General features: G+C 47.1%; 1 protein-coding gene across 1 annotated transcript; it reads left to right on the top strand.

Moving 5' to 3' along the window:
• The first annotated feature begins 295 nt into the window (after positions 1-295).
• GDF2 (growth differentiation factor 2) lies at positions 296-7,678 on the top strand. Its single transcript, XM_083441188.1, has 2 exons — positions 296-778; positions 6,185-7,678. The coding sequence occupies exons 1-2, from the start codon at positions 439-441 to the stop codon at positions 7,087-7,089; spliced, it is 1,245 nt and encodes a 414-aa protein (XP_083297314.1). The 5' UTR covers positions 296-438; the 3' UTR covers positions 7,090-7,678.
• Positions 7,679-11,414: the final 3,736 nt, after the last annotated feature.

The following is an 11,414-nucleotide window of genomic DNA, read 5'->3' as shown; positions in this document are numbered from 1 at the left end:
AAAACAAACCTCCCTCCCCTCCCCCTCCACGCCTCCTATCAGGCATCCTAAAATACATATTGTCGCTGGCAAGGAAGTGACAACGGGACATCATTAAGCAACAATGACCCCCCAAAGGAGAACATAGATTCCATCGTGGGCTTTCATGAGCCATATGTGCTCGTCCGCATGTTTATAGAATCTTCATTAGTGAAGAGCCGCAATAGATAAGGGACTGAAATGTTAGCATCAATCGCTGAGATAAGGGCAAGTGTATGACCAGTCTACTTGACAATTCACAAGGGTCTGGGGCTGGGGAAAAGAGCGGCCGCCACACAGCTTCAGAAAGTGTCTAGCTTTCGGCTTTGCTCCCCTACTCACTCCTCAGACTCTAATCGGACAAGACGTTCCTGGATCTCTGTTGGCTTTTCCCCCACCGGAGAACGAAGCACATGCAAAATGTACTGCTTTGGTGCCTTGGCTCTTGTGAATGTCGTCTTCGTCCACCTGACCAACAGCAAACCTGTGGATGTTAGGAGTGGATTACTCACCGCGGGAAACTCCCCTGAACACTCTGGTGACCTTGGGAATATGGATGAAGAGGCCCCTTTTGACTTTCAGGCTTTCCTGGAGAATCTGAAAGCCGATTTCTTGAGGAACTTGAACCTATCAGAGATACCTTCACAGGAGAAGATGAAAGAGGAGCCACCCCAATTCATGATTGATTTGTACAATCGATATACCAAGGACAAGTCTTCCAGCCCCATATCCAACATTGTCCGTAGCTTCAGTCCTGAAGGTATGAGGGTTTTCTTCCGCAGTGTGTGGGCTTGGTTTTCCCGGTGGGTAGGAATCCTACAGTGGAATCCTTTGTGTGCCTACTCAAAAGTAAGTCCTATTAAGTTCAATGGATCTTACACTAAGTGTTTATGAAATTGCAGCTGTAGTTACTTGCTCTATCAGTGGTACCTCAGGTTTAGTACTTAATTCATTCTGGAGGTCTGTTCTTAACCTGAAACTGTTCTTAATCTGAAGCACCACTTGAGCTAATGGGGCCTCCTGCTGCCACCGTGCCACCGGAGACCGATTTCTGTTCTCATCCTGAAGCAAATTTCTGAACCTGAAGCACTATTTCTGGGTTAGCGGAGTGTGTAACCTGAAGCGTATGTAACCTGAAGCGTATGTAACCTGAGGTACCACTGTATAATATAAAAGATGTTGTTTTCTTTTTAAACCAAGAAGAAATCAGATACCAGCAGCAAACTGATAATGTAATCTAGGGCTTACTTGTCAAAACATCTCTGGCCCTCTGCCCCTGCCAACTGAACAGCCAGCCAACCTTCTGAGTTTATTCCTGATGTCAATTGTCTCCCCAGTGAAAGTTCCTGTTTCTTGTAGTGCCCAAACCACGATACTTCAATAGGGTTTTAAAATTAGCTCTGGTTTTCAAGAAATTGGGGTTGCCACACATTCAGAATTTCAGCTGGGCTGTAATGTCCGGGGAAATTCCATGTCAAAGAGTAGAGATTTTTGAGATTTTGCGGGGGGGGGGGGGGACTTTGCGGAAAACTCAAAAACTTAACAGTGTTGCGCCCCCCCCCCCAAAAAAATCTCAGCAACTTTGCCAAAAACCATTTTGCTCATTAACGTTTGTGTCCAGATTTTCAATTATTGAAATATGACAGCCCTATTAAATAAAAAAACAACCCCAATCTGAGCTTTGAGACCATCTTTATTTGCTATGCTTCAAGGGAGACCCGAAAATGCTTTCCACTTTGCACCAACGTGAAGACACCATAGGGTGCTTTTTAAAAAAAGTGAAACTAATTAAAAGAATAGCAACTAGGACCACATTTCAGGAACAATTGTAGGCGCCAGTTCCTGGGGGCTAAGGCACTTTGCGCCCCCCCCCCCAGTTTTTTTGGTTGGGCCCCCTCAACTTTCTTGAGAAGTTGGTGCCCCTGGGAACGCTGCCAGGAATAGAATTCAGACAGCAAAATAATTATGATCGTTAAGGTTATTGGTTTGTTTTGGTTCTGGTTATGTATTTTTTGTTTGCTCTCGTTTTGCATTACAGTGGTACCTCAGGTTACATGCGCTTCAGGTTACATATGCTTCTTCAGGTTACAGACTCCGCTGACCCAGAAATAGTGCTTCAGGTTAAGAACTTTGCTTGAGGATGAGAACAGAAATCGTGCAGCAGCAGGAGGCCCCATTAGCTAAAGTGGTGCTTCAGGTTAAGAACAGTTTCAGGTTAAGAACGGACCTCCGGAACGAATTAAGTACTTAACCCGAGGTACCATGTATTAGGGACGCGGGTGGCGCTGTGGGTAAAACCTCAGCGCCTAGGACTTGCCGACCGCAGAGTCGGCGGTTCAAATCCCCGCGGCGGGGTGCACTCCCGTCGTTTGATCCCAGCACCTGCCAACCTAGCAATTCGAAAGCACCCCCGGGTGCAAGTCTGCAGACAGCGCTGGCTCCCGGCCTCTAGAGTGAGATGAGCGCACAACCCTAGAGTCTGTCAAGACTGGCCCGTACGGGCAGGGGTACCTTTACCTTTACCACTGTATTATGTTGTGAACTGCCCTGGTATCTTCAAATGAAAGGCAGTATATAAATTCAAATAATTAATTAATTAATAATAATAATAATAATAATAATAATAATAATAATAATAAAATGTGCTCAGCAATTCTATTCGCTTATTCCACAAGGGGCAGAAAGTTAAGTGGAAATTCTCTCCCCCCGCCCCCCCAAAGTGCATGCCTGAATTACTCCCCTCATCCCTTGCCATGTCATGGTGCAGTCCTCATAGAAGGCCATTAGGTAAAGGTAAAGGACCCCTGGACAGTCAAGTCTAGTCAAAGGCGACTGTGGGGTTGCAGCGCTCATCTCACTTTCAGGCCGAGGGAGCCGGCGTTTGTACACAGACAGCTTCCCAGTTCATGTGGCCAGCATGACTAAACAGCTTCTGGCGCAACGGCACACCATGACAGAAACCAGAGCGCACAGAAACGCCGTTTGCCTTCCCGCCGCAGCAGTACCTATTTATCTACTTGCACTTTGATGTGCTTTCAAACTGCCAGGTTGGCAGGAGTTGGGACAGAGCAACGGGAGCTCACCCCGTCGCGGGGATTCGAACCGCCAACCTTCTGATCAGCAAGCCCAAGAGGCTCAGTGGTTTAGACCACAGCGCCACCCGCGTCCCACAAGGAGGCCATTACTAGGTAGATGGAAGGAGGAGCAGAGAAATCAACCTGTGATTTCTTGGGCTTTATCCAGTTTGGCTGCTGAGTGTGCATGTGTTTGATTTGTGCCACAGTGAAGTCCTTCGCTGCTTGTTCATGGGCAGATAGCTGGCCAATAATCTACCAAATGCTAGTGGCTAGGATATATAATTTGTTCTGTGGTGCCTGAAACTGATCCATCAGCGTGAGACCTTTATGTATAAACTGGGATCAGGGCTGGCCTTACCATTAGACAGGGTGGGACATTGGTCTCAGGCGGCAGATGTTGGAGAGCAGTGACAGTAGCCTACAGCTGTTCCTCTTGAACCCCCAAGGTGTTCCTCTCTGTTGCGGAACACCACTTAGTATGTTGCATGCCTTCTCCTGGTTTTCTCCCCTCCCCCCCCAAAAAAATTACCCTTTTGCCTCAAGCACAATGGAGGGTGCCATTGCTAGTATGGCTGGTGATTCTGCTGCCAGCCCAATTAACAGGCAAACGTTTTGGGAAAACCCTGGGCTTTTTTCATTGATGCCCTCCCCACTTTCAGGGCAGGGAAGGGGGGCCCATTCATCCTGAGAGAAACACAAGCCCATAACCTCCAACAGTTCTCTGATGAAAATAGGGACATCCTATTCAATCGGGGTGGTGGTGGTGATGATTATGATATTTATACCTCACCCATCTGGCTGAGTTGCCCCAGCCACTCTGGGCAGCTTCCAACATACAGTGGTACCTTGGGTTACATACACTTCAGGTTACATACGCTTCAGGTTACAGACTCCGCTAACCCAGAAATAGTGCTTCAGGTTAAGAACTTTGCTTCAGAGAAGACCTGCAGAAGGGACATGGAGAAGAGTTAAGAGCCTCGGATAGAAGATCACCAGGTTGATGGTCTATGTAGAACTGACAGAAAGGACTGACAGAATCCGAGACCAGGGAGAAGAGACGGTGGAAGAAGATTGGAAAAAAAATTAAAAATCTATTTAGAGAAATATTGTAAAATTAATGAATGTTAGGTAATGTTGGAATGAAATTACATGACTTTAGTAGAAATATTATAAGGAGTTAAGTATAAATAAATTTTAAGGTTTTGATGATAAGATAAGGTAAAAATAAATTAAGATAACTTAAAGATAGAAAGCAGTGAAAGACGGAAAGGATTTGCTGATATAATTAATAACTGGAATACAAAAATGGGAGGTGTGATGAGGTCGAGGAAATAAGTTAATGAAAGATAAGGATAAATATTGGATGTGTTTTTAATTGTTCTTGTGCTTTTTTGTGTTTTGATGTATTGTGTGTGTGGTGTTTTTTTTTTTGCTTTCTTACTATGTAACTTTTTATTCTTTTTTTTTCCTTCTCTTTTCTCTTCTTTTTTCTTTTTTGTGTAACTTTTAAACTTCTAATAAATATTATTTTTTTAAAAAAAGAACTTTGCTTCAGGATGAGAACAGAAATCGTGCTCTGGCGGTGCGGCGGCAGCGGGAGGCCTCATTAGCTAAAGTGGTGCTTCAGGTTAAGAACAGTTTCAGGTTAAGAACGGACCTCTGGAATGAATTAAGTACTTAACCCAAGGTACCACTTACAGTGGACCCTCCAAATATGAATTAAATTCATTCCGGGGGTCCGTCCGCATCCTGAAAAGTCCGTAGGCAGAGGCGGCACTTCTGAGCACGCACATGGAGTGATTGAGCGCTCCTGCACATGCCGCATTCCTAACCTGAAAGTTACGTAACCAGAGCGGTACATAACTAGAGGGTCCACTGTATATAAAAACATAATAAAACATTTTTTAAAAAACTTTCCTATTCAGGGCTGCCTTCAGGTGCCTTCTAAAAGTTGTATAAATACTTATTTCCTTGGCTCAGGGGCCGCATAACTCCATACCCTCCAACATTTCTCCAGTGAAAACAGGGACGTCCTAAGGAAAAGTGGGACATTCCAGGATCACATCAGAAACCAGGGCGGCCTCTGTAAATCCGGGACTGTCCCAGGAAAATAGGGACACTGGGAGGGTCTAGATCTCTCTCTCTCTTTGCCAGGCAATTTTCTTTTAATGAACTGAAATCATTCCACAACAATAGGAGATGGAGGCTTTAGATACTGAACCTCGCTGTCATAGTAGGTCTGTTAGAAATATTAAAATAATCTCTAATTTCACCCATAAAATGTTGTCTACTGGCTGCAAGCAGAATATTTGCTACTATTTTGATTTACATGAGAACTTGTAACACCACCAGCAGCAAGCCATCAATTAAGATGCAGGTCTAAGACCTTTTCCTAATAATAATAATAGTAAAACAAACATCATCATCATCAACAACAGTGCTTTTTTCTAAAAAAATGTTTAGGGGTACTTTCATTTTCCTACTCATATTGAAATACTGCCCCTCAATGAGGCCAAACTTAGATTCACAAAATACAGTGGTGCCTCGCAAGACGAATAGAATCCCTTCCGCGAGTCTCTTTGTCTTGCGGTTTTTTTCGTCTTGCGGAGCAAGCCCATTAGCGGCTTAGCGGATTAGCGCTATTAGCGGCTTAGCGGGCTTAGCAGATCAGCTGATAAGCGGCTTAGCGGATCAGCTGTTAAGTGGCTTAGCGGCTTGGGAAAAAGGGGGGGGAGGGGAAAAACCCCCGCAGGAACTCGCAAGACATTTTCGTCTTGCGAAGCAAGCCCATAGCAAATTCGTTTTGCGAAGCACCTCCAAAATGGAAAACCCTTTCGTCTAGCGGGTTTTCCATCTTGCGAAGCTTTCGTCTTGCGGGGCACCACTGTATTTAGGGTATGCATACCCCTGTGTCCCCCCACAAAAAAGCAATGATGGTGATGGTGATGATTATAATGATGGTTATTATTATTATTATTAGTAGTAGTAGTAGTACCCCACCCAATGGACTGGGTTGCCTACGTTTCATATCTCCCACCCCGCAACAACAGAGAGCTGTGGTAACAATGCTTATCAATTTTCTCCCACAGATATTGCCTCAGGGGAAATGGATCCATTTCAGAAATACATCTTGCTTTTCAACGTCTCCATCCCATGGCATGAAGAAGTCACCAGAGCTGAGCTTCGGATCCACGCTGCCTGCCAGGAAGAGCCAGAGTGTTTCTCTCGCCTTCAGGGAAACGTGGTCATCTACGGCAGTCTAGGAGGGGATCCCTGGGAGAAACCAAAAGAGGCCCAATCGTTCCTAGTCTCCAAAGAAATCCACGAATGCGGCTGGGTGATGTTTGATATGTCTGGCACTGTGAAAAGATGGGTCAAGGCGGAGAAAGCAAGGACTACCAGCCAGCTGCAGATCACCGTGGAAAGTCATGTTCAGAGGGAGCCCCCCTGTGGGAAGCCGCACATCAGTGTAACACCTGAGTCCAATGGTTTGCCCTTGCTGATAGTGTTTTCCAACGATAATGGCAACAGAATCAAGGAGAACCACAGGGAACTTCAGGAGATGATGGCGCACGAACAGGAGAGCGTGCTTAAGAACGACACTGTTCACAAGCAGAATGTGTTGCCTGTCGGCGGAAGCCACCGTTCTCCATCTAGAAGCAAACGCAGCGTTGAAAGCAACCACTGTCGGAGAACGTCTCTTCACGTCAACTTCAAAGAAATTGGCTGGAATTGGATCATTGCGCCCTCGGATTATGAGGCGTTTGAGTGCAAAGGGGGCTGCTTCTTTCCTTTGACCGATAACGTCACCCCGACCAAACACGCTATCATCCAGACCTTGGTTCACTACAAGAACCCCAAGAAAGCAGCCAAGGCTTGTTGCGTTCCCACCAAGCTGGAAGCCATTTCCTTGCTTTACAATGACGATGCCGGGACGCCCACTCTGAAATACCAGTACGAAGGGATGAAGGTAGCAGAATGTGGCTGTAGGTAGGAGAGCAGAGGACCTCTCCTTCATAACTGAACCAAGCGGTGGAAATATCTCTGCAGATATTTCATAGAATGGCACTTGTTGGAAATAAATGGCTGAGTATGCGAACGGTTGTCTTCCAAGCTGACACCTACCTTTCTCTCTCTCAAGAGACAGACAGACACACAGAGAGAGAATCTGAGACCAAAACGGAAAAATTGGAACAGCTACAGCTTCTCTTAGGCCTATTGCATTAGCAGGTCCCCTCGATGCCCACCCACCTTGGTATTGCAAATGTGTCTACTAGTATTTGAGTTTGATGCATCTCACGGTCCATGCTAGATCTGCTTAGGACACTGGCCACCCGATCCACATGCCTTCATGAACTTCTAATTGTGCCTTTTTGCGTTGTCTCTTCATTCTTCCTGAGGCTGAGCATAGAAATATTGGCAATTTGAGGCAGTAGTCTTACGAAACATTTCGTTTTGTCAGCATGTCCGTTGCGTTGTAACCATGTTCCTTCCCATTTTCCTTTCCCCGTGACAATGTCGAGGTCTACATCCTGTTTCTAAGCCCATATAATACCATCTCCCCTCTTTTGTTTTCCAGAATATTGACGTTTTCTCGTTTCAAATTATTATTTCCCCCTGTTTGCCAGATAGTAATAAAAGATACATTTAGCAGCTTGAAATTCTGCAGCACTTTAACCCAAAGGGGAGCTGTTGAGACGGCAAGTACAAAGTCTTTAAAATTTTGTCAACAAGCTATTTGGCAGAGAAGGGGAGCGAAGGTGAGGGAATTTAATTTAATTTATTACCCACACTTTGCCCTAAGGCATAGCTGTCAACTTACAGATTTGAAAATAAGGGACCAGCAGCCAAAATAAGGGATTTTCCAAGCACAGGTATGTTCAACTTCTGAGCCCCTCCGAGCCAAAGGCAGAAAGCCCAGCCAGCAGCCAAACGAAGCCTCAAGCGGTGGTTCCCACAGCGCAGCAACCCAGCAAAGGGGATGCAGCAAGGAAAACCACCATCACCTCTCCGCTGGGAAGCGCTGAGCAAAGGCGAGTCCCCAGGCAACGCGGCCGATTTGATCGGCACAAGGCATGCAAGCTCCACCTCCCAGTCGTTCTTAGACTCCTTATTGGGTGAGCAACGCAGCCAAGCAACACAGTTGGAGCCTTCCTCCTACCTGGCAGGCAGGGAGGGAGGGAGAGGTGCTGCTTCCTTTGAAACCCGGGAAATTTAAGGGACATCATCAATAAGGGACAGCAGCGGGAAACAGCGCTGGGATAAGGGAGTTTCCCGCCAAATAAGGGACGGTTGACAACTATGCTCTAAGGTCCTAAACTGTGGCTGCAGAGACTGGTAATTTATAACTGCTGCCTCTTGTGTTGTTTTTTGCTGCATTAGCAGCACTGAAGTTACCTCCCTGGGGTGCAAGCCTGGGCAGTGTGTCTGGGGGTCTTGGGCTGCTCAGACAACAGGACCCGCCACTCTCAGCCTCGCTGGTGTGGTCCAAAGGAAAGCAGAGCAATATGCTTGGCATCAGCTAGGCTGCAGGAGTTGCCAAAAGGAGGCACGCAAGGTGCCAACCAACCGTCTTAGGGACTTCACTCTGGATTTGTGTAGGGCCTACTCCTTTTCTTCTCCCGGAGATATCTGTTAGGAGTGGGTGAAGGAGCCAGGCCCTGTGACCGGTAAGGCTTCACAGGACTGGGGCTTTCCTAAGTTTGTTCTGAAGAGGCAAGGCGCGGCCGTACAGGTGAGGCCGATTGAAAACTCTCAGCACCTGGTGGCAAGAGCTAGGAAGGGATATAAGGTCAGCATTTCCTTTTGGCTCTTGGAAACAGCAACACACTTCCTGCGTTTGGCTTCTTGAGTCCTGGTTTCCTGACCCTCGGATCCTTGGCTTCCTGACTCTTGTTCCTGCTCCCACCCCACCATCTTGCCCCCGGTCCCGACATTCTCCGCCAGGACTTCGACCGCCTGTAAACCGGACCGTGACAATATCCCGCAAGGCAGTGGAGGTTTAGGACCAGAGTTTACCCTCTCCTAGATGGGCTGCCTTCCCAGATGTATGAGCTCCATCTTCCCCAACCTTCCCCAACCTTCCCCAACCATCCCCAACCTTCAGCCCTCCAGATGTTTTGGACTACAATTCCCATCACCCCTGACCACTGGTCCTGTTAGCTAGGGTTCATGGAAGTTGTAGTCCAAAACATTTGGAGGGCTGCAAGTTGAGATGCCTGGTCTAAAAGCATGTGCAGAAAAGGCCTTCTTGACCATTGGTCCCACTCTTGGTCTTGTCCACTCAATCCACCAGAGCCAGGGACAGTCCCTAACTCATTGGCTACTCTCAGCTGGTTTTGGTGGCCAGTGGAAGCCGTTCCACAGGATGTGACCACTGTCCCATGTGGACAGCTTCTAGGTGCCACAGGTGAGAGCCGAGTGCAGGGTGGGAACCAGAGGTATACAAACTCTCCCAGAAGAAGAACGATGCGTCCTCACCAGAACAATTTAAAACGCGGCATTCAGGGCAACTTATGATCACCCAAATGTTGTTGTTTAGTCATTTAGTCGTGTCCGACTCTTCGTGACCCCATGGACAAGAGCACGCCAAGCACGCCTGTCTTCCACTGCCTCCCGCAGCTTGATCAAACTCATGCTGGTAGCTTCGAGAACACTATCCAACCATCTCGTCCTCCGTCGTCCCCGTCTCCTTGTGCCCTCCATCTTTCCCAACATCAGGGTCTTTTCCAGGGAGTCTTCTCTTCTCATGAGGTGGCCAAAGTATTGGAGCCTCAGCTTCAGGATCTGTCCTTCCAATGAGCACTCAGGGCTGATTTCCTTCAGAATGGAGAGGTTTGATCTTCTTGCAGTCCATGGGACTCTCAAGAGTCTCCTCCAGCACCAGAATTCAAAAGCATCACCAAAATAGGATGGGTCTTAAAATAGGCATGCCAGGCATTTGCCTTTTGAACTTCTGAGGGTGGTGGAGCTACCAAAAGTCCTCTGCCCCAGGGCTGAGCTTAACACTTGAGACGGTCTGTAGGGAATGAGGTGCTCTTTCAGGTATTGGGGGCCTGAGTCGTTTAGGGCTTTAAACATTAACCCCATTGAATTGGGTCCAGAAACAAACTGGCGACCGGTGCAGCTGTTTTTAAACAGGAGTGATGTGAGATCTAAATGTAGCCCCTTCCAAACAGCCCTGCTCCCCCTTCCAAGCAGTCAACCACCACGATTTTTAGGTTTTAAGGACACATTCTGCACAGGAAGGCCCGGCCTGGCAGCTGGACCAGGGAGGGGAACAGCATGCAAAAGGACATCATCAAGAAACTCAGCCCTTCACCCAGCAATGTGTGCAGAAACCTTCTTACGCCCATGTCGTACTGTCCTCTAGGTGCATCGGGGCATAGTACATTTGTAATTGTACTTTGAATAAAAATTAATGAATGTATTCTTTGGGATCCACCACTGAATGTGTTGCAGGAACACCCCCCCCCCCAAATCGTTCAGTTTGTACAAACACGACACACACACACGACATACACAACGTTTCTGTTATAAATTCATAGTAAATCAACCATACATCTGATTTACACCGGTCCACTTTTATTTTACTCCATGAAGAAAGGACCATCAAAGGGGGATGGTTTGATACAGGACGGCCATAATCCCTTAACCATACCAGCACATACACAGGAGCCCTAGCCAGTTGGCATGACAACCTTGATGGTCCCAGACAGAAGACCATCAAGGTCACAAAGGACTTGCATATGGGAGTGGATTCAACATGGACTGAAACAAAGGACAATGATCAGATCTTCCCTCTGGGGGCAGGATACTGCCAACTCCCCTTTGCCCTCTGGAAATGACTCATGGGGAGGGGGAAAGGAGGAACCAGCCAGGTGACAAGATACTCAGGTTACCTCCACAACTCCTCCCTCAACCCCTCCTTTTTTCGTGATGTAGTTGTGATGTAGTCTTAGGGGTGTAGTTTGGGGGTCTTCCTTTGTTCTGGACTTCCATTTTGCTTCATCTTGTTGCGGGTGGGAGTCCTGTCACGACAGTATTCAATAAAGGCCAAGCCTACAGGCTGCTGTTTTGCTCCAGGTTATCCTGGTTGGTGTCTTTGTTTTTGTCCAAGGGAGCCCTCAGATTTTTCTGTTAACAACTGGGAGGCAAGGCAAATGTGGCTTTTTTATTCTCCCTCCCTCCTTCCTTTTGACCGCTTTCTCTCCCACCTGCAGTAGTAGGGAGGAGGACTGTGTGATGTAGTGGTTAGAGCAGACTTTCTCAACCTTTGATCCCTAGAGGTTGTTGGACTATAACTCCCGTCATTCCTAG

This window comes from Podarcis tiliguerta (assembly GCF_965153285.1).
Source record: "Podarcis tiliguerta genome assembly, chromosome: 5".
Lineage (NCBI taxonomy): Eukaryota > Metazoa > Chordata > Lepidosauria > Squamata > Lacertidae > Podarcis > Podarcis tiliguerta.
Note: the sequence above shows the minus strand (reverse complement) of the source record. Positions and strands in the feature narration are given on the sequence as shown.